The sequence below is a fragment of the Melanostigma gelatinosum genome (genome assembly GCF_949748355.1).
Source record: "Melanostigma gelatinosum genome assembly, chromosome: 3".
Lineage (NCBI taxonomy): Eukaryota > Metazoa > Chordata > Actinopteri > Perciformes > Zoarcidae > Melanostigma > Melanostigma gelatinosum.
This window is the reverse complement of record NC_136636.1, coordinates 11,945,266-11,968,030: the sequence shown is the minus strand read 5'-3', so window position 1 is coordinate 11,968,030 and position 22,765 is coordinate 11,945,266. Positions and strand designations below refer to the sequence as shown.

The window sequence follows — 22,765 nt, the reverse complement described above, 5'->3', positions numbered from 1 at the left end:
CAATAATTAATGGCCATGTTTGTCTCTCGCCTGCCTGTCGGCATGCCAAGATCTGAACTGGAGATAATTTGTAAGGCTGTGGTCAGATCAGCCAGCGGAGCGAGAGAGAGAGAGAGAGACTGGATCATGAAGAGGAGCCTGTTGACTGAATAAGTATTGAAGGAGGGTTGAAGAGATGGAGGTGCTTTACCTCTCATGTCACCTCTTTCATTTTTTTTTGTTGGTCTTTAAGACGACAGTAGCCTTGGCATTGAAATCTTTATCGGGATGCTGTAATGAAACGTTTTCCTTTTCATAAATTCCTGCCAAATCCTGCAATGCATGATTTATTCACCTGCATTATAATACTTGGGTTTACTCACTTTTTTTTTTTTTTGTACAAGGTTAGATTACGACGTTGGCTCCAGACAGAGTGACACCTGAGGATTGAGTTATGGATCACTTTAATCAACACGATGAAGTTATTGATCTGAGCAGCTTCACCTCGCCCACCATAGTTCAAGAATGAGTGGAAACCAGTTAAACTCAACACACCTGAACTCAATTTGAAGAAAAGTGCATAAAATAGTGTTTTAGAGAGTTTACAGTAAAATCGGAGGGTACGGAGTGAGTCTCTGGTAGTGTGTCCACAGACAGCAGGATTTCAGTGGACACACTTAAATGAAAGTCAACCTCCAACTTTAGGGATCCAGCACTAGCATTTGGGCTATTTTTCCTAGTTCTTTGTATTACTGTGATCAAGCATATTGTCTGTTTAACTGACATGATGCAGAAGTTTCAACTGAATCTCTCCAGAGTAACAAACGTGAAACGTGTGCTCTCGAGATATCACAGAATATTAAACAAATCCGTTCAGTCATTACTATATGAAGATTTGGCCGTTTGTGCAGAATTAGTTACCTTAAAATTCTTGCTGATTGTGGTGATTACCAGAGAATCACTTCCTACGTTTATAAACTTCTCCAAGAGCCACTGACAGTGATGAAGCGTTTCATGTTTTGGGCTCCACTGATTCAAACACGCTGTTCATTGTTTCAGCTCCAGATTGACTTTATAATTACAGGTTCAAATGTGAAAGCAGGAGTGAGTTCACTTGTGTTTCTGTTTTACTGAACACCAGCTGAGGTGGTCTCAAATTTGAAAGTGACACCGTGACATTTTGAAGTGTTGATGTTTCTCTGTGCCAGGGATTCATATACCACATCTATTTGATCTACTCTACCCACCTGTTGATTCACAGTGTAGCCAAACAATGGAAACATCAAATCCTAAAGCAAGCCAGACCTGTATGTAAATTTACAATGCAGTCAAATATCTTTGACTGCATTGTACTGACTTTCACAGTGAACCTTGATAAGATGAGTTACAAACATCATGCAGTTTGCAATATATGCGTTATGTTAATTTCATATAGTTTATTTGAGCAGTTGTTCAGGCTGCTACTGAAAAATGTACATTCCAGTCGTCTAAATTTAATGTTATTTTCATCAGCTGTGTCGTTTGATGCCAGCGGTGATGTTGTGGTGAAGCATCTTCAGCCACGACTTCTACATCAGATGACACATCATCAGCTCAGACATGTTTCTGGGTTATTTACTTTATCTTGTTTTGGTCCGACAGCTTACAAATACTTAAACGAATCTCATTGTTTAGGTTGAGCAGTGAGGTGTTAATCCACCAGGATGTGGTTCAGCTTTCAAAATGTCAAGGTCACAGAAAATCTAATCTGAAGCTAAACGACTGGTTTCCTGTATGTGACAGCATGAAGGGGTCAGACAAATAATTGGTTGTGTTTTGTTTTGTTTCTTGATATGGTTCCTGCATAGAATTAATTTAATTTTCATCAGAGGTTAAGTTAAGAACATGGAGCGGTTATTGTTTACACCTGATATGTGAAGATTGTGAGTGTAGTGAAATGGCAATTGTGTGCGATAAGGCATTTGATAAAAGCTATTTTTTATATCGACAGTTGATCATGAAAAGTACCATGTTCAATGTGTTTGTTGGGTTGATTTGCACACCGCCCCTGTATTAATATCAGAGGGATTTTGAACAGTCATCCAGACTCCTGCAGCTGCGTCGCTCGCTAAGCTAACAGCTCATTTGCAAAATTAAGATTTGTTTTGGTAGAATCTGAATGTGAAATGAGTGACACATTTTAGAAAAACATTTGAGTTACACTCTGGAGAAACCCAGCTCTCACAATTATTTCTCTCTTAATAATTCTTTTTTTCTGGTAGTTTGAAAAGCTAAATCTTTGTTGAAAGTGTTTGAGCTCATTGAAGCAGCACATAATGTTTGACATGTTTACTGTCTTTCATGTGTGCATTTGACCAGTTTCCCAGACTGGATCGAGTTGCTGTCAATTAAAATAAAGTTTTTTTTTTTTTTTTTTAACTGACCAGGGTTAAAGTCGGATTGTTACGGAGTGATAATCAGAAACAAAATTACTTTGATAATTACTTGATTCACAATTTTGGGTAATTTGGAACCATGTCAGTCCATCTTAAATACTCATTTGAATATCTGAGTTTCTGGTCCGCCTCTCTAGAACAAAACAGTTATGGGATCATAAATCGTCAAATATCTAACTCTGTCCCTTTCTAGGAAACTGGATTCACAGCTGAGACCACGACGGGCAGAGTGCGTTTGTTTTCGACACCTTTACTTGAATGTACACTGACGTATGGTAGCAGGTCGAGGTCAATGAAGGAGCCAACATTTCAGATTATTTTTTCTTCCCAAGTTTTTAACAGAATATGCAGAAATCTTGCAAAAAATATCTGACAATCATCAGGGTTTTTTCTTGTAAGGAATTGTGAGGAGAGTTCCTGGCTGGCAAACAGTTTAAAAATATCACTGTTGGGTTTCTTTCCCCCGCTTACTCTGGTTTTCAAAATAAAGAGGATTTCCTATATGCACATTGTTGTTCTGTTTTATGCTCAGAAGGCTTATACTTATTTACCAATGCATATCAAAGCTATACCATTTAAACATACACACTGACAAAATATTACAGTTCATTACAAACATGCTCTTTAGAGGAGCTCGTTAGCCTGCATAGGTCCCATCCTTCAACATTACATTTGACTGTAAGCCCACACTGCACACCTCATGAGGCTTTTCCATCCTCTGACCTTATTAACTGGTGCTCTGGCCATGGAGAGAGGGCTCCTTAAAAGGAGTTGTTCCACAGAGGTGCAGATTACTGAGTCACTCACTTGACTTGTTATAACCTCTTACAGGTTAGATAAGGTGGAAAAATAGAAATATCACTTTTCATAACTGCAACTTGAACTCCTTTAAATCCTTCAGATCAGTCTCTGGCAGTGAAGCGTTCCTCAGCTGTCCAGCAGTGAGCTCTCTGTAGACACACTGTCACAAAGCCATGTTTAATAAATGCTTATCAGGTCTGAGCTAAACAAAAGTTACAAATAATGCCAACATATTGGATCAAAGCAGCTTGTAGACGTGAACTTGACTGAGAAACATTCTGATGTAGAACGTTTTCTGTCCCTCTCCACACTTTGACCTCCGCTCCCTCACGCACTGATAGTTTGAATTCTTATCAGCTGGGAACATAAACAACATTTTTCTTTTCCTGGCTCTCTTCGTATATTGACAATTAAACAGCTGTCTTTATATTTAACTGATCAGCCTCACCTGTTCTTCCCTTTCAAAAAATACATTCCTTGTTCTTAACTTCGCTCTCTGAACAAATCTTTCTCACCAGAAATTAAAAAGACAGTATTTGAAATCATTATTCGGCCCAGACCGGAAGTTCCTCTTGTAATATATATATATACACACCTGCAAATATATCTGGTTAAAAATAAGACTTATTTATATTTAAAATATTTCAGCCAGTACCCCAGCCTTCCTTCCCTACTAATAAAGAATGAATATGATCATATATATATGCAGCAATAACTGCTTCAGCGTGTGCCGATTACATCCACTGCTCTCTTAACTACAGCTTGTCCTTCAGAGGCCCGATGACGCTGCGGAGCTGAGAAACGTCCCGATAAGCCACCAGGCCGCCACGGTTGGCCCAGCGCTCTGCTCCTTTACGATCAGTGTTAGGCTGATGATAGGTCAGTTCCATCTGGGGCTCCTGCGCCTGAGAGCTGGACTGTAGACACTTAGTCAGGTCCACCACCCCCCCTCCGAGGGCTCGGAGCAGAGCGTGAGGAGCGCAGGAGTCCCACTTGAAGGTGCTCCCCTCCGAGAGGACGTAAACGTCAGCCAGGCCCTGGATGACGCACAGGATCTTGTATCCGGCTCCGGAGGCATACATCAGCTTGTCGGGGCCGCACAGAGAGGTCAGGGCTTCCTTCACCACCGGCTTCTCACTGGAGCTCAGCACCGCAGACAGACCCGCTCCACCTTTTGGCCGGGACACTGAGCACACGTTGACGCTGCCACAGGACACGCCCCAGAAATGCTTCCCCCTCCAGCTGTCAACACACAGTTAGTGTAGGTTGAGAATATTTTACTTGACTTTTCTAAATGCTCGCCTGTCTGTCATTTGGGGCCGAGTAGGTAGCGTACAGTGGCCGGCTGCAATAGAGCTAAACGATGAGCTGTAACTCCCTGTGAAGCTCCTTTAAGCTGCAGATTCAGGTGATAATTCTCTGTGAGCTCATCACTGCAAGCAAATCCTTTCACATTGTCATTTGTACCTAGGTTTTATTCACATACAGTTACATATATCATCATTCAAACACTCCACAGTCGTTTGACTGATCCCACATGTAGTCGGAGTATCTGGTCCGACTCAAACTGGCGCTCACAAGTTTAATTGTGATAAGCCCGACGGTTTGTTTTAATAAATATGATAGGAGTATTAAAACATATTCGCTGCACTATTTGCCAGAGAAAGAAAACATATTGAAAATATCTCAGTAGCCACTTTTCAATACAACTATTCTGCCTTAAAGTTTATTTTATGATGCATATAATACGTTTTTGTACACACTGTCATAGAGGTGTTAAATACATTACACGTTTTAGTATCGAGGTCATACTAACTGCACTGCACTATATTGACAGGTGTTTCTCCTATTCTGCCCCCTCATGTTTGTGAATGAGGATGAGAAAAGGTTGAAAACATCTCTCAATACAATGACGTATTACTAGGACACCATCACTAACTAGAAGACGACACATTGAAGATTTGTATTTCTAAACTTACCCTCCACCTGCTGGGTCTTTGTAGTTGAACGGCTGGTTGATGACCCCCATGACGGGCTCGCCTGTGCTCCGGAGATAAACCCCGATGAGGACCAGAGCGCAGTGCAGCCCTGAAGGAGACAGGTGGCCCTCCTCCAGCACCTCCTCTCTGCCCTCGATGTACTGGCTGGTGGCATCTTAAAAGGAAAAAACGAGAGACAAGCGTCAACTCTCAGCCGTGTGTTTTCTGGATTCATTCACCGCACAGGAGAACGGCGAGCCTCTCACCTATGGGGTCAATCCAGATGCCGAGCTCAGACGGGTCGAGTGGCACCGTCAGACCGTCTGTGTCGGCGTCGATGCTCGCTGGATCTTGGTGGATGGCTCGAGCCAGCAGAGACGCCGCCGTGTGGTCACCGTCCAGCACCGTGGCCAGCAGCGCCGCGGTGTCCTCCTCTGTACCGCACACGGTGACCGTCACACTCTCTCCTGGTGACACAGTCAGTGGAGCTTCATTTAACTACTTATTATTCAGTATTAAAAGCACTTTAAATATTTACACAGCACAATGGAGCTCAAATACTTTGAGTGACACATTAATGTCTTCATATTTCTGATTATTTTGATGTGAGGTTCAAGTGCAGATTACTAAGTCAAGCGTTTCTAGTATTTAGTCTACTCATATAAAACTTGAGTGATGATATTATACAGCACTTCTCAATCTTACATCGTATTTGAACAGATACAAACTTCTACATTCCTGCAGCCCACAACAATCACCAGATTATTTAAGTTTCAGATGACCACTCTGAGCATTCAGGGTTTGGAAATATATATTGAAAAGAAATGTTAACTAAAGCAAATAAGTGGAAAAACGAATTGAGACTCTTATGCAGAGTTTGAAATATGTGTTGATTGATTTGCCACTTCCTGAAGATGACTGTGAGAGGCATGGATATTAAACAAAGATTTAAATAACCAGTGTGTGAGTAACGTGAAACAATGGCTGTCTGGTAATTATGATCAGTTTGCTGATGTTATTCCTGAAGATATAAGGTTTCAATCACTAAATAGTCTGCTTCTTCAGCTCATCGTAAAGCTCAAGCAGAAGAGGAGAGATGGCATGAAGGCAAATCTCACCAAAATACAAAAGCCAGCAAACCTTTGACAGAACCAAATGCTGAGTCGAACCATCAGAATCATTACAGCCCCTGGAAAATATTCTGCTAAACAACGGGAAGTCAACTGTTCGGGAAATCAACTTCTCAAATGTAAAGAATGGCTTATTTTATTTTTCTTATGTGATATTAGTAATTCTCACTGTTTTCTAACTCTTTACAGAGCAAACAAGTAGTCGTTTAAAGCCCTAATGTCATCTAATTCAGGAAGGAAGATGTTTTAGATTGTGCACTTAAGAAGAGTAGGTAATAATACAGGACCTTTCTTTGTTGATACAGAACTTTCATGGTCCAAATCCTCAATTAAATGTGTGTCCAATGAAAGACCAAAGAGCAACTGACATTTAGGACATCAACACTTCATGATATGGACTCAGTGTACACCTTCAATAACCATTTATAAACCGTTTGGACAGATTATAGTGGGACAAACTAAAGTCAACAACATGAACATGTGGTGTGTTAAGAACAATATCGAGTCATTACCGAGCCCATTTTCAAATTTGTTGGACTCCTCTCCGTGAATGAAGGCAGCCATCTCAGGGAACTGACCAAAGAAAAGACAAACACACGATTACGATCCAGCTCCAATGGATTCAGGCGGGTCCACACTTGACTTCTCCCTACCTGAGCGCCAACATCATGCCGGATCATCTCCTGGATCACCACGTCAGCGAGCGTCTTGAAGTCCTGGACGAACTTCTTGTTCTTGTCGTCTCCGGTCTTCTCTTGGACGAGGAGCTGAAACAGAGGAGCCTCCTGCCTGCAGACCCGAGCAACGTTAGCCGCTTTCTCAGCCACCCGGAGCAGCAGCCTCAGCAGATCAGCCATGCCTGAACGAAGAGGAGAGGAGGTTTAGTCAACCTGGAGACGGAAACTGTGTGTGTGTTTGAGGGAGGAAACGGGGATGAGGCAGGTCACACGTGCACATACCGAGCTAATTATAGCCTCAAAATGAAAACAGGACATTTCTGAAAAAAGAAAAGTGAGTGAGTGTGGGAGGAAAGTGCATGTGAACCATCACATTATCTCTGCTGCAAATACAGATATGCAGATTAAAATCCTCTCCAAAAACACACAAATAATTATTCAGAGAGCATAAACATCTTAACTACAAAGCAAAACTATCATCTTACAGTAAAATACTGGGATAAAAACACCATGAAGGGACTTCTTCGTGCCACCTACACACTGCTGAGAGCTATTAGTAATGTTAGAGGAATATTACAGTAGCTAACGTTATATGTTAACCGAGGATGGGAAAAATGGCCTCCATTAAAACTAAATAATGTAAATATGGTTGTTTGGACTTGTAACAGTTAGCTAACTGCATCCAACTTTACTCCAGTCAGTTAACGTTAACGGTTTTACCGTCACTGGTTTTGACATCCCAGTGAACAGGTTTGTTAGGATTTTGGCTTAGCATTTATGATCTTACATAATGCAGCAAATGACTTCTAAACGCCAGAGGACAAAAAAAGCCCTTTAAAATGATAAAACATTACCAAAACACAGGTTCCACACCGCTTAGTCTCCTCTCGTCCTTCGCTCTCGGTAGCTGTGTGTTTCCCGTCCGCCCTAACGTCACCAAAACGCGGATGATTGTGAGTGAGAGGACGTAGAGTTTCAGTTAAAACAGTGGTAATTAAAACGCCTAATTCACACTGACGTCACTGCGAGTTTCCTCTCGACGGAAGGGCGGAGGCATCACACATCTAAGGTAGAGACAGGCGCGCGACCGGATGGAGCGTGGTGAGCTCTTCAAAACAAGGTGCGGGCAACAGGAAGTGCTGCCGCGCTGCGCAGCGAATTTGAAAATAAAGACTCCGCAGTCGGAAATTGTAGGGTGATTTCTGGTTACCTTGGTGGGGAAGTTTGTTTGTTTTTAGCAAATACACTTACAATTAAAAGTAATATTGACATGTACTCCATCTGTCATCTTTAGCAGGAGTTACATTTTTCTGGCACTGATTTTAGCATTAAAACGTAGGCATGAGGGCAAACAATGCTAACATATGTATTCGGTTTACTCTAGATTGCATCCGTACATTCATTGTATTCAGTTGTCAATACGCTGCTACTAAATGCTGTGACTCAGGAGTCAGCATACAGTAGTGAGATGGAAATGGCAGGGAGCTGAACAAAGTGATTACATTTAATTGAATTAAAAGATGGAATATTGCTGACCAGAAAATGAGTTAAAAACGTAACTTAATAATACATCTTTGGACAGTGCCTTTCATCCAGTTGCCCTGAGAGCTACAGCTATTTTCTTTTCATCCATAGATATATTATTCTTGCCTCTGCTTCATATTGTGAGAAGTTGCCGTGGCTCTGTGTGTAATAGCAGATTGCCAAAGTTTCCAGAAACTAGAAGCGTGGTGACTTATTGTCGGGAAACCAATTTCATGAATGTCCTAACCATATTTACTACAAATGTAATAATTATGTTTACTAATAAAGCCCCAGTAATCTTATCTAACGGTTATAAGACAGAAGAAATGGGGAATCAAACATATTCTGTGCATGTGCAGTGTATATTTGGGCAGTTATAATAATAATAATTTATCATTTAAGAGCACACAGCTCTTTTGGAGGAATATTACAAAGGTTATACAGTATGTTCTCCGAGAAGCCTAAATAATATCAATTTACTTGTTTTGTATGCACTCTGATGTATAGAATGTTTTGAGGTTATTAACACCCAAATTTGGGGGATTTGTAACTCAATTTGGGTGTGCATGTGTAACATCAGTAAAAGAACTTTGAGTTACAAAGGGTGATCTACAAACATAAGCTTATTTCTGATTATTATTGCAACATAAGTGTTATGTAATAATGAATCTTATGTTAAGTTTTGATGTGTGGTGAAGGTAGTTTTTGCTGGACATTATCGGGAAGACTCAAGACTCAAAACAACAGGAGCATTTAACAGACCACAAGTGGCAGATGCAAAATTGAAAACAGGAAAATGCTCCCATTATGCAGTTCATATACTCGACTACACACACACACACACACACACACACACACACACACACACACACACACACTAGGCTAATTGGTGAAACTTCAAACATCAAATGGTTAATTTTAAGAGCAAATGTTTTTTGGTCAAAGCTCTGACCACTGATGTCCATTAGTCGTCCATTACGTAGAGCACAGCAGATGAGAAACCTTCATGTGGTTGATCAATACAGTTTAGTGTCCACAGTAAACTGGGCGAGGCTGTCGACATCATCTGGATAAGCCATCAGTCCCACTTACAGCAGGATCCTTACAAGACAGACGTGTTTCTTCAAATGGAGGTAAGAAACTTTATGGTGAAGTTAATGATTTAATCTTTTTACATTTAAAATATTTCAAGATGATAAAAATATAGTATAAGTAAAGTGAATGCATCGTGTTACAACGTATTTAATGTTTGATCACGACATCCTCATGTGAGAGTAAAACATATGCTTTTGTATTGTGATTTAAATTGTTTCTCGCAGGCCTCAAAGATGAATATGTCAGACCTGGAGAGTGGCATGATCACTATAATCAAAGTTTTCCACAAATACTCCAGTCACAAGTGCCATCTGAAGAAAGTAGATCTTAAAGAGCTTATCAACAATGAGATGAATAATTTCATCCTGGTGAGTTATGGAAGTAAAAGTGTAAAGAAAATGGCATGTTTATCAGCACTTTGCAGTATAACAGACTCTTAACACGCATGTGTCCTTTTTATGTCTACTTTGAGTGTGCAACAGTTAAAATGTGTGTTGTTTTAAATTAGATATACATTATGTTGGCTTGTATTGGAATGTAAGTCCATTTATTTAAGCGCTATCCGAGTACAATTTGAAAGGGTACTTGTACTTGTGTATTTCCTTTTTCTGCTACTTTCTACTTCTACTCCACTTCATTTTGGAGGCAAATACTGTACTTTTTACTGGAGTACATTTATTTGATAGTTATAGTTATTCAGAAGATTATAGTACAAATTATAAATCAACTAATAAGGTATGATGTATTATTATAAGCCTAAAATACTTGCTGAGCTTAAAGCTAACATAATATGCACACATGTTACCGTTGTGAATGTTGCCAGAGGATCATTTCTTTATCTGGTGTAATGAGCATTTCAACCTCACGGTGTCACAGTGTACAGAGTTGTATTAAATAAATAAAATAGCCTGCAGATGATTCACTGTCATTCAATTTTCCTGCTGAACAGAAAATCCATGATAATGACACTCTGGACGAGCTCTTCGCGGACCTTGATCAGAACGGAGACCTGGAGATCGACTTCAAAGAGTTCATCAACCTCGTCGCCATGGTTACTTCAGCATGCCAAGAGCTTTTCCTCCCAAAACAACGTAGTAACTGATTTGCATGTCTACTCATTAAACATCTGTGGATAACAGAAAAAGTGTCTGAATTTCTTTCAGGTGTCTGAGACGATTTTGACTACACTGGAAGACTAATGTTAATCATTAATTAAATGATAACACAAGAAGAATTATACATTTACAAGAATGGCACTCGGTATCACCGCACCTGAAACCAATACATCAGTCATGACTCGTCAGAAGGCAGTATTTTCTATCTCAAGATGTACCACAGATTCACCGTCTCAGATGACTTCCCATAAAATCCAGGATCTTCTTCCAGGAATCTTCTTGTGCAGCAGCGTGGGGAGCCGGGTGACCCCCCCACAGAGTGAACACTGCAGGAGAAACAACACAGCATTACGATTATTCATACTTAATAGTTACATTTTCTATTTTAAAAACTAACATTAAAAGTGTAATGACAACTGGTATAAAATAGGATTTGGCTGAAGGAAAAATGCAGCTCTGGGATAAGGCTCACGTTTTTTTGGTTTGAAGCTCCACAGGGACAGTCTGGAATTTGGTGTGTAAGGCGGTTCAATCAGGTGACCGGCACCGGGGTACGACAAAAGGGTGAACAGCTGGGATTTACCAGCATCCCTCAGGGTCTCCTCGATCTGGTGACAAAAAAAAGGGCTCAGCGATACAACCAATAACCTTATGGTGAGCCTATAAACGACAGTGTTAAAGTGAATCTCACAGCTAATACATTTAAAATGCAGTTGCGTGTGAGATCAAGACTGCTCAAATGTTTGTCTTAACACATACCACATATAACAAAACATTATCAAGTATGGTTTGCACTGACTGTTTGTGACATAATACATGCTTTTCAACGTCATTAATTTGAAATACTTAAAAAAACAACAACAGTAAAATAAGACAGACAGTCTACCAGGTTTGCAGTCTCCATACTTGAAGCACTCTGGTCATCTTCACCCAATATGTACATTAATGGACAGGCGATGTGCTCTAGCTGTAAAAACACAAGATGTCATTCCGGATCAGAGTTTCTCTTATTTATACAAAATATGAATATGCATTGTACATAGTGTGTATAGTGTTGTGGTAGATTCAGGAGTGTTAAGTCTTCACCTTCACTTTGGTCTCAGGGATAATGTTTGCAGGCAAGGATATGTGTTTGAAACTCGCATGGCCTTGATCATCATACACCATATGTTTGTGGACACTAAAAGAACAAGTTACCAGAGAAAATATCAATAATCAGTCATTGGGGAAATTGTTAAAAACAACCTCTGCGATACACCATTTCTGCCTCTGAATCTATTTTACTCGATCTTAATCGATTGGACAATTAAATGAACAATTCCCTATTTTATCTATAATACCAAAACCAGTAGTTTTGTCTATAGACGTAAGTATCACACCTGATCCTAGCCCCGATCAGATCCATAGACTCCTGCAACAATCCCAGTGATGTCTTGACAATATTATCCTACAAATTGCATCTTTAATTACCTTTCAGAGCGTTCACTCCTGCCATCTGCATCATAGAGGTCGACGGTAGTTCCTACTGGTCCATTGATACAAATCAAACAGGATGGCTGGAAGAGAAAACGTTAACTGTTTCAAGGCAATGTCAAGTCACCAGAAACTGTGTGGATCAAAATGGATGACGGAGAAAGAGACTATCTGACCTACTTTGACACCAGCCTGAGTGGCAAGTCTAAGACTCAGGTAGACTCCAAAGGAGGTACCTATGATCCCAATTCTGTCGGCACAGACCTGACGATGATCTTGAAGTATGTGGTATGCTGACTGTCCAAACAAACAAATAGGATATTTCAAAGGAATGCCAAAATAAACAAAGTAAATGGGAGCTATTTTAAAGTGAGACATATATGATGCATAAAGCAGGAAATGAAGCATCTTATCTTACTTTGAAATATGAATCACCAACATTGATACAGGTTTGAGGGCCAGGCAAATCTTTGTGCCCAAAGTAGGGAAGAGAAAAGCTAGCATAGCCCCTGGATGCAAGAAGGGCGGAGCGGTACTCTACCAGTCCTCCACTTATTCCCCACAGATCCAACATAGCTGGAAACGGGCCTGGGCCTGCAGGAAATCAGTAAAGTAGGTGCTGTTCAGTTATGGCAGTCTTAAAAAGAAATTTGTGAGTGAATTCATCAAATCTTGTGTTCACCAGGTGGTAAAAACAACGTCCCCACAACTCCATCTTGGCGGATCTCTGTTCTCCGTACGCCTGGTGCCATGTACCAGCGCTCAGTAGTTATTGCAGCCAGCTCGGTACTCTGTCTCTCACTGGGTGACACGTGGCCCTCCAGTAAGGACATGAGCATTACGTATGGAGTCTCTACGTTTTCTTTCCTCAGCCTGAAACAAAGAGCACATTTCACTCAGGAAACGCTCATCAATTTAGCATTTAGCATTTATTGCCATAAATACAAGCATTCAAGTTTGTCAGTGTGGCCCTTCTCCTTTAATGCTCAAGAAAAATTCTGTGTGAACATCACACAGAATTAAACAAGACATAATTTAATTGATTTGAGTTGATATTGCTTTGATATCACATTTCAAACCTAAATTCTAAGATGGGAGGATGCTAGAAGGAGTTACATTTGTGGGAAGCGGTCAGGTCAGTATTTCACTGCTGAAAGGTTCAAATGTAGAATGAATGAAAGCCACGTCTGTTTATATGAACCAACTAATTGTTTGAGTTAGATTGTTATTATTAGTGGAAGGTTGTTGGGCTTTTCTGCAATTGTAAAAGACAACACAAAGTTGGGGTTGATGCCACAAACGTTTTATTTTCTTCAGCTGTCAGTGAGTTTGTTTTCATCACCTACCTCAAACCTTCTCTTGAACCAGGAGCTGGCTGCAGTCCCCAGAACAGTCCCATCGGCTCACAGCCCAAATATGAACCCCCGACTGAACGATCCCTGGTCACTTTTGAGGAGACAGAGAAACAGAAAGTAAAGACGATCACCAACGGCCTGCATAGAAGTCTAAATGGCTCAAATAACCTGATTTCTAAAAGTTGCATCCACGATACACAGATTCAATGTTAACTTGTTACTTTCGTCAACCAATTATTACAGCTGATTGAGTTAAAACTTTATTCCGCTTAATTACCCATGGCCTTTTATTCTTTAGGTGGCTAAAATCTCCTTTTCATTTTGAGAAACTGAATAAGTTTTGTTTACTACCTGCACAAAACTACAAAAATGGCGGGGTCATAGTAATAAAAGTTTAAATCTGCTGTTTTCCAACATTTATTTGAACCCTTTCTTCACATCTCTAATCCGACTATTGTGTTTTCTTTCACATATTGTATCAAGTAAATACATTACATTTGTAGTTATTAAATAATTAGAAAAGCATGACATATAATCCAACAGGGAATATACTGTATGTGACTCACAGTTGACAGCGCCATCTGCATTTGTGTTATAATGGGCGAATGCCTCCCACAGGTCACCATCATCACTGTGCATTTGAGCACACACTGTGACGGGACACTGAGGTGGCAGGAAACGTCCTTTGATGCTGATCTGTTCATCGATGAGGGCACGAACAGGAGTGGCTGTTAACAGGGGGGCTGGTCTCAAGCTGCTCTTCCACCGAACTCCACCTAGAGGTAGAAGAGAAATATACTTGTGAGCTTTGAAGTATATGAAAAACAAAAAATAATTGGCGATTTTCCAAATGGTTTATTGGTAAAGTATTTTAATGTGTGTCAAGTATCAGAGGGTTGATAAAGCTCCAATAAATTTGATGTGGAAGAATTTTAACATTTATGCATGTAGGGGACGATTTTGTCCACAGCACTTAAGGTGAGTTTGGAATGTGGCCAGGAGGACCTTGGAATCAAATCACAAACCCGATATATGATCAGTCCTACTGCACTTTTCTTCAAAATACACCTAACTAAAGCCAATGAGGAGACATGTATGCTATGTTGTTTTGACTGACTCAAGTGCAGCAATTCATGAGAGAATAGCAAGAATGTTAAAGAAAATGCAATGTCTAGAAATAAAAAAGGACATTTGCACATTTTAATAAAGAACATTTGCACACATTTTAATAAAGGACATTTGCACACATTTTAATAAAGGACATTTGCACACCTCAAAAGGTTTTTGAGCTGCTGATTTATAAACAATCATTAAGAGAAATGGTACAGAAAGAGGCCTCCTTACAGACACGCACTGAGTCTTAAAACTTGTGATTTCTAGAAAATGTTTTGAAAATGTTTACACTGAATAAATGGTCTCAGATGGTCATATAAATCACAGTCAGACCTTCATACAGTATCATCGTAGCACATTTACTCCAAGCCAAAGTAGATTTTACTACTCATGTCTCACCCAAGTTCTCCAATGACTTCTAAAACCACAATAAAGAACAATATTCTTACCCATAGACCGAAGCAAACATGCCAGGTTCCTGTGTACACCGATGCATGGTATAATTTTCGTTTCTATTAGTTGTCGCACTGTTGTCACACTCACACGAACTCTGAACATTATCGCGTCTCTGTTAAACCTGGTGGAGTGTTTGTGTCTGTTCAATCAAAACAGGACACATCTGGACTTCTAATCTGGGTGGTTTCTATTTGTTCTCACAGAAAACAACTCCATGTAAGGGGTTGTTTTGGTCACTCTTTATCTGTCCGAGAGAATCATTTCCCGAAAACTAACAGAGAATAACACGTTACGTAACTTGCTTTTCAGTTCAGTTCAGTTCTAATGTTGATTTTCCTCTACATTTGCCCTGAAGGTAGGTCGAAAAAGGGTTAATACAGAATGCAAACCTCGGCAGATGTCCCCTGAGTGAACCTATGTACACGGGTGGGTGTGTGTATGTGAGCACCCATCCCGTACAATTAAACGTGCTTGTTAGAAATTGTTATACTGTTTTATTCTGTAATTATATTCCATAACGTTAAATAAATCAATCAATCAATAAATCAATCAATCTTCATAACCTACATGTGTGTTATTATTTTACTTATATTACACTTCTTTATTTGCATGTTACAAAATTGTATTTTATACATATACTGCATATAAGATATTTTATAAAGGCGACTTTAACGGAACGTCACATCCAACGGGAAGTAAAATGATGACGATTTCAAAATAAACGTTGCGCAAGCGTAAAAGGATAAAAAAAACATCGAGTACGTAATAGAAAGCACACATGTAGCTATTATATAATAATTATTAGATGTCCTCCATCGGTTGTCAGCAGAAAACATATGTCGCGGAAAAACCAGTACAAATCATCTCAGTAATACATCTATGGTATTTTACTTTGAAAATAGACTGATAGCGTATAGTTTTATTTCGGATCCACCGCCGGGACTTCCGTGTTGTTAACCAGATACAGCAGATGACTAGTTAGGCCTTGACAGTAAAGTTTTGAAAACAGTAAAGCAACCGAAGAAGTTATTGTTAGTACGGCGAGCCTGAAACCTCTGTGACCCGGTGCTCAGGTCTGTATCAGCTGTCCAGAGGTTTTGTTGTTGACACGCCACTAATAAAGAAAACACGCATGCTAACATGGGGTAACTTCTGTTGGTTATCTTTACCGTTAGACAAGAAACACAACTTACTACAGTGTTGGTGTTGCTTACATCCACAATTAAATGCCTTGGCTTTTATGTTAGCTTTAAATGATTGTCACTTTAAATGATTGTCACTGGAGGTGTTTGAGTTCTGAACTGGGCTAACAGGCTATGATTTGTTCCATGAGTGTTAACATTAGCATTGCTAAACGTTGTGTTAGTGGTGGTGGACAGCTAACAGCTAGCTAGGTGCTTGACTCAGTCAAAGCTAGATTAGATACACACACCAGTGGAGGTTTACTCGAGGTATTTATTGTACATTGAAAGGACCCTTCACTCTCCTATTATGTTGTCACATGCAGAGTTAACTATACAGTATATGAATGTTACTGAAATCGCACAATAATATATATATATATATATATATATATATTTCTTTTTTTTTTTTTTTTTTTTTGCTGTCAGAGTTATTTATAGATATGCTAGTTGACCATGGGCAGATGCTCTCATACAGAGGCGGAGTTTTGCATTACCTCATATTCTGAGATTGATTAATTACAGATTATCCGTGTATTCGAAGTTTAAATTTGATATAAAAGATGAAAAGGGGACACTATTGCATTGAATACATTCCTGGCCTGTTGACAAAGTAACGTTCGTAGTTGATTTTGTACGGTAGTTGAGGACTGTTTGTACTGCTTGAACTATTCACATGGTATGCACACACCAATTACCCCAATAACTAAATACAACTCGATATTTATAAGCTCATAGAGGGTATTTCATTTGACTGCCTTTTTTAACAGTAGAGCTCATTGTGAGGTCCAGCACTTCACTTTACAAACACTTCTACCTCATGCAACACCCAAAATAGTGCTCTTTTGGATTTAAGCCAACACTTCTCATTCCATCTGTTAAAATAAGGACACAACTGTTCATATGGTACTATACAGCAGTGTAGCTGGCTGACATGATATATGTTAATACATTTCATTAAGTTTTACTTTTTGTGTTTCAGATTCTGAGCTCACACTCAGGTCAAACTAGATGGCCCAGCTGGTAACAGTTGGGGCCAGCTGTTAATACACTGGTACGTGTAACATCAGTCTGCGATGGCCAGTCACTTCCGCAGCTACATCTGGGACCCGGTCCTCATTGTGAGTCAGATTGTGTTGATGCAGTGCATCTACTACAGCTTCTTGGGGCTTTGGTTAGCTGGAGTGGACAGTCTGGTGCAAACTAGTCGGTCACTGGACCAGATCTTCAGCTATGAAGTAAGTTATAGGATCTCTGCCAGCAGCTGCGTGACGTATATTTGTGGCACATTTCTAGACTCAGGAAATGGTATTTAATTATTTGTTCTGCTTTGGAAGATCCTTGGTTTTGCAACAATGCAGGGCAGGCTCTCAATGATGGCATTCATCTTGAACTCTCTTACCTGGTGAGTCAGATCTTATTTTTTTCTCTCTGTACATCCAAAGAGATGAGAGTTGTAACACTTCTTAATAAAATGCTGTCGTTCAGTCATCTCTTGATAAAATAGCATAACAGATTTATTCACAACTGCACAATTAAAGGATTTTACACTAGTGGGACTAAACTACTGAAACATATATTTATTTACATACAAATAAAATGGATGATTTCTTTTTTTGTATTCACACAAAACTGAAGCATAAATAAGCACGGCTTCTATCGTAACTTTTCTGTGTCATTTTTCCTGCAGCGCCCTCGGTCTGTGGTTCTTCATCCGTCGGGGGAAACAGTGTCTGGACTTCACAGTCACTGTGCACTTCTTCCATATGATTGGCTGCTGGATCTATAATGCTCATATTCCATCTGCCCTGTCCTGGTGGCTCGTCAATGTAGCCTGTATGGCGTTGATGGCTGTAATCGGAGAGTACTTGTGCATGCGGACTGAGCTCAGGGCTATTCCAGTCAATAGTGGACCCAAATCTAACCTGTGAGATTTTGCCGATACCACGTTGAAAATCTGTGGACGGGTAACCCCCGAGGAACTCGCTCAGAGGAGGTTTTTTCACGGCTTTCAAAAGAAATGGAGCACGAACTTCCATCAGCGTAGACGTTGGATTGTCATCCATCATCCCTTCAAGTGATAAACCAGATGAACTGATCTATTTATTGTTCATAACGGCCGTTAAATGTTGGACAGTATTAACTCTGTAGCAAAAGATACATGCTTTATTGCTGATAAAAGCAGATGTTAATTTACACCGTTCTCGGAACCTAATGACTATACATTTTATTTTAAGTAATTGCACTTTTGTGTTCATTTTAATTACAACAGCATGAGCATCCCATTTGCTCATTTTAAGATCTACGATAATTTTTTTCCGATGCATGCTCATCTTCAAATGACAAATTGAAAAGTCAGAGCAAATGCAAACTGTCTCATAAAGCAGCAGCGCAGCAACAATAAATGTTCCTCTCTCTTTGTGTTGGTATAATTACAAGCTGGCCGGATTGGCAAACAAACGTGAACATGATGTCATACTTTGGATTTAAAATTGAAATGTTACAGTCACTGCACTTTAGAGATGTCAATGTGCAATTGTACCTATTGAGATTCTATTATGTTTTCTTACAGCTGCATCTTTAAATTTAAATGTTGGGTCACAAGTTCAGTGTTCAAAGAGGTTTTATGACACAGTAGTCAATCATTTTGTAAATCCAAATGTAGGAAGACATTTTCTGCTTCATAATCTCACTACATCATTAGTCAGAAGTATAAAATCAGGCTAATTTCTACGATTAATTTAGCACACAATGCTCAGTTTCGGCCTTCCCTGTCAACCTTCTACATCATATTACCCAGCTTGCGTTGTTTGTCGCCGTCTCTTTATGTCATGATTTATTATGCAGACATGGCGGGCACTTTGGGGACAGTTTGTCAGCACCAGCTGTGACACAGCTGCTGTGTTCTGACAACAGACTGTGTTTCTGTGGGGGATGTGATATGAAAAGTACTGAAATGTGCAGCACTGGTGGCTTCTGGAACACTTCTCATTTTACGATGGCTTTTAAAACACTGTCAAAAGTATCTACATATTATTAGAGTGCCACGTCCTGCAACATATAGTGGTATATATTTTTACTCTGCGTGGTGAATGTCTGATCAAATATCTGCAGCTTTGATAGTGTGGACTATGCAGTGTCTGCTTTTGAGGCAGAGGTTGATGTTTACAAGCTGTACAAGAGTTGGACATTATGGGAAATTCACTTATTTGTTTTCTTGGTGAGGGTTAGAGAAAGATATCAATTATACCACTCACATGTCTGTCCATTTAATATATGACTACTGCTAGGTTAGACTGGAAACTCTGAAAAACCTACCCTGTTGTCCAAAGGTAAATACATTAAACCCAACACCTCTTAAGATCACAAATGAACATGTTATATCTCGATTAAGTCAAAAAATGACACGTTGTGCTTTTACCCAGGTTATGTGCTGTCCTATTTCTTTGCCGGGTGCGGTGATATCCTGGAGTCTTGTTGCCAATATGATATTGTTTTTGCCGCTGCTGCTCAAAGTTTTCACATGCAAAGCCAACTATTCTTGAACATAAACATTAGTTTTTAGAATGTATTTAAATACAAAGTAGCTGACAGATGGACCTATTCATGTAATTACAATTTCTGACTTGTTTCTGTTGCAGAAACATCACAGACAATTATCTTATCAATATTCCTCCCCTCTGAAGATTTAAATACAGGGTGTTGGCATAACATCAAGGAATTATGCTGCAAGGGCTTTTGTGCATAATGCTGTTTAATAAAACACTACCAGTTCATATGGATGCTTGTAAATCTCAGTCAGGAAACTGTAGGTGAAAAAAATAATTGGCCATTATGCTTTAGACATCAAAGATAGGTCCTCTAATGAGGGGCACACCACAAGCGTGTCTTTAGATCTCTGAAAGTGTTCCACCCCGGGCCCAGATCCTTCAATTTCTGTCTCTTACTGTTTCTTCTGGAAGTGTCCAGGTGGAAAGAAGCAGATGGGAGAAGTACTAACGAGTAAAACTACTTGTTGCTTTCCTCATTACCAACACTTTGCTTGAGGGAGGGCTAAAAACAGACACTGTAGTAAGTGAGTCGTACAGCAGAAGTTACGCCATCGATTCACTATTTTACCCTTTTGTGTTTCTAGATCTTTGTTATCCATCATTTTACTGAAGGTGCTGCGCACACACTCACACACACACACTGACTGTGTTTTAAACATGGCGCTTTATTATTACAAACACATTACTTTGCCATATATTGTTTTATGCAGTCTTGTAAATAGTGTGCTTTTCTATCAGTAAACTCAAAAAAAACCATTGATATAGAACTTGCTTTTACATTTAGAGGTTCTTTCCGTGTTTAAACTGCCGTTAGGGTTAATTTCTTATGGTATAATGCTTATGATAACACAATCATTTTCATGCTCTTTTCAACGGCATACAAAGGGATACGAGTCCTCTCTTTAAGAAGTGATCTGACATATTGCTCATGCTTTGAGGACATCACAACTGTTTTTGTATTCTCACCACCAGACACACAATGGATGACAATGCGAGCATGAAATAAATAGAAACAACTAGAACAAACATGCTAAGAGAGGTGGAGGTGGGTGGGTGATACTCTGAGGAGCTACAGGCTAACTTCATGCACAGATCAATACCACCATACATGTTGTCCAAGGTGAAATCAACATAATGTTCATTACTCTGAAGCACTGTCACTGAAATGATCATGCATTTGTGATTAAAGAGATAATTCCTATGAGGACCATCAGAATTAAAGGAAATATGCAAATTGTGACACAGTTTTGGAAAAACAAACAAAACAAATCAATGCTTTCACTCATACATTTTCGGTTTACTCTGAATCTAGGTAAAGACTGCAGTATCGGTACAGAAAACTCCAGATTCTTTGAAGAAAATGCAACCTGTATACTGATTCATAGTGATTAAACGACCATTATAATTAGTAATACCTCACATGGCTTATGGCTTATTGTGTATGTCCATGTTATCGTGTCAAACTGTAACACTTCTGTTGAGATCCATGACAATCGTTTTGGCTGCTTTTGAAGCTTAAAATCAAGCCTGGATTTCTCAAAATGAGATTGAATAAAAGCATGAAACAGATACATTGAGCAGCACAGTTAATCTGTTTTGTTTGACATCATAATTATGCAATGCATTAATGGGTTGATCATTAATTGAAAATCCTATTGATACAAAAGCGATTATTGATTTGTTTTTACAAAAATAAGGTTTTGCTTTTGCATATCATTTGACTTTAGATCAACTATAGTTGTTTAAAAGTGAAATAAATAATGTTTTCTTTGAGAATCTCTGTAATAGAATCCACCCCTGTGTGGTCTATCCGCATACTGTATGAGATGCTGTGTTTATTCAGTACTTACAGGTCTTTAAAGCAACGTTTTAGTAATATCGTGCTAATTACAAGTGAGCATTTTCACAAACAAATGGAGCAGGTATTAATGAAACAACACGAAACATTCACAATTAAGATTTCCTTTTTTACACAAACATCAACAGGTCAGAAGTTTGATCGATCATAAGACTGAACCAAAGCGCGGGACGAGGCTCAGAGAGCAAAGAAGAGAAAGTGAACGTGTGAGGTTGTGTCAGGATGTCGGTTTTTGGTGTTTTTATAGCAGCCGTGCAACATCAACCACAATGGGCTGAAGTGTTGGAGGGGCAAAGTGTTATACAAGTGGCTTGATTGTCACTTACACAAACATATACTACACCTGAAAACAGATCACGGGTAATTTCACCTATAATACATCTGAACGTTGTTTAGTTGCTTTGGTGTAATTAAGTCTGACAGATTCACGTCTGGTTCTGTATTCAGGTTTGGTCCTTTCACGGATCAATACATTGGCAACATATTCAAATCGTTTCTTAATGACTGAGATCAAGGATTTGCCAAGATATTGTTGTTATTTTTTGGTGAAGTGCTCCTTTAAATGTTTTCTTGCAATGTGACAGCTATTACATCACGATGGCTTGGCTGGATTTATACAAACTCACTGATTAAAATTGCTTAAATTTGCTTTCTTGTCGAGTCGTAGATGTGACAATCGATACCACTCTCATGTCTGTACACTAAATGTTACACTAAAAGCTACAGCCAACAGCAAGTTGACTTGGTGTAGCTAAAGGACAAGGAAACAGGAGGAAAGGGATCCAAAGGTAACAAAATCCTGCCCTTCGGTCATGCCTAAAGCTCACTAATTAACATTTTATTTGTTTAATCCGTACAAAAGTGTACAAGAAAGTACAAGTTGCGGTTCTACGAGGAGTGACGTGTCAAACCACTTCTCAGTCGGAAGCAGCCATAGCAGCCGTGTGCTAAGCTAACTGGCTACTGGCTGTAGCTTTATATTTAGTGTACAGACATGACAGTGGTACAGATCTTCTCAGCCAACTCCCAAAATGTTGAACTAT

General features: G+C 39.5%; 4 protein-coding genes across 5 annotated transcripts; 2 read left to right on the top strand and 2 right to left on the bottom strand.

Annotated features, from left to right (window-relative positions):
- Positions 1–4: 4 nt before the first annotated feature.
- Positions 5–11,061, bottom strand: inpp1 (inositol polyphosphate-1-phosphatase). 2 transcript variants are annotated; one of them, XM_079266477.1, is made up of 6 exons: positions 7,856–8,048; positions 6,978–7,183; positions 6,837–6,897; positions 5,461–5,661; positions 5,195–5,369; positions 5–4,457 (listed from the first exon to the last, which is right to left on the bottom strand). In XM_079266477.1, the coding sequence occupies exons 2-6, from the start codon at positions 7,179–7,181 to the stop codon at positions 3,971–3,973; spliced, it is 1,128 nt and encodes a 375-aa protein (XP_079122603.1). In that variant the 5' UTR covers positions 7,182–7,183; positions 7,856–8,048; the 3' UTR covers positions 5–3,970. The 2 variants fall into 2 exon arrangements, with proteins under 2 accessions (XP_079122603.1, XP_079122604.1); XM_079266478.1 differs by lacking the exon at positions 7,856–8,048 and adding an exon at positions 10,954–11,061 and having other exon boundaries at positions 3,966–4,457.
- Positions 9,584–10,758, top strand: LOC306797813 (protein S100-B-like). The gene is made up of 3 exons (XM_079297247.1): positions 9,584–9,658; positions 9,845–9,988; positions 10,570–10,758. Exons 1-3 carry the CDS (start codon positions 9,653–9,655, stop codon positions 10,720–10,722), a joined length of 303 nt encoding a protein of 100 aa, XP_079153373.1. The 5' UTR covers positions 9,584–9,652; the 3' UTR covers positions 10,723–10,758.
- Positions 10,961–15,129, bottom strand: LOC306775607 (bile acid-CoA:amino acid N-acyltransferase-like; the record flags this gene model as incomplete). The annotated part of the gene is made up of 11 exons (XM_079266066.1): positions 10,961–11,061; positions 11,208–11,343; positions 11,622–11,702; positions 11,822–11,915; positions 12,206–12,291; positions 12,389–12,505; positions 12,750–12,802; positions 12,891–13,081; positions 13,555–13,654; positions 14,130–14,339; positions 15,126–15,129. 11 exons carry the CDS (start codon positions 15,127–15,129, stop codon positions 10,961–10,963), a joined length of 1,173 nt encoding a protein of 390 aa, XP_079122192.1.
- Positions 15,130–16,067: 938 nt separating this feature from the next.
- Positions 16,068–22,394, top strand: sys1 (SYS1 golgi trafficking protein). Its single transcript, XM_079265284.1, has 4 exons — positions 16,068–16,205; positions 17,296–17,551; positions 17,651–17,718; positions 18,004–22,394. Exons 2-4 carry the CDS (start codon positions 17,390–17,392, stop codon positions 18,242–18,244), a joined length of 471 nt encoding a protein of 156 aa, XP_079121410.1. The 5' UTR covers positions 16,068–16,205; positions 17,296–17,389; the 3' UTR covers positions 18,245–22,394.
- Positions 22,395–22,765: the final 371 nt, after the last annotated feature.

Coding starts and splice junctions, on each gene's coding strand:
- inpp1 (XM_079266478.1), bottom strand. CDS start 7,181: ATGGCTGATCTGCTGAGGCTGCTGCTCCGGGTGGCTGAGAAAGCGGCT. Junction 6,898..6,977: donor GGCATGATGTTGGCGCTCAG/GTAGGGAGAAGT, acceptor TTCTTTGGTCAG/TTCCCTGAGATGGCTGCCTT. Junction 5,370..5,460: donor CATCTGGATTGACCCCATAG/GTGAGAGGCTCG, acceptor TTTCCTTTTAAG/ATGCCACCAGCCAGTACATC.
- LOC306797813 (XM_079297247.1), top strand. Junction 9,989..10,569: donor AGATGAATAATTTCATCCTG/GTGAGTTATGGA, acceptor CCTGCTGAACAG/AAAATCCATGATAATGACAC.
- sys1 (XM_079265284.1), top strand. CDS start 17,390: ATGGCCAGTCACTTCCGCAGCTACATCTGGGACCCGGTCCTCATTGTG. Junction 17,552..17,650: donor ACCAGATCTTCAGCTATGAA/GTAAGTTATAGG, acceptor CTGCTTTGGAAG/ATCCTTGGTTTTGCAACAAT. Junction 17,719..18,003: donor ATCTTGAACTCTCTTACCTG/GTGAGTCAGATC, acceptor TTTTTCCTGCAG/CGCCCTCGGTCTGTGGTTCT.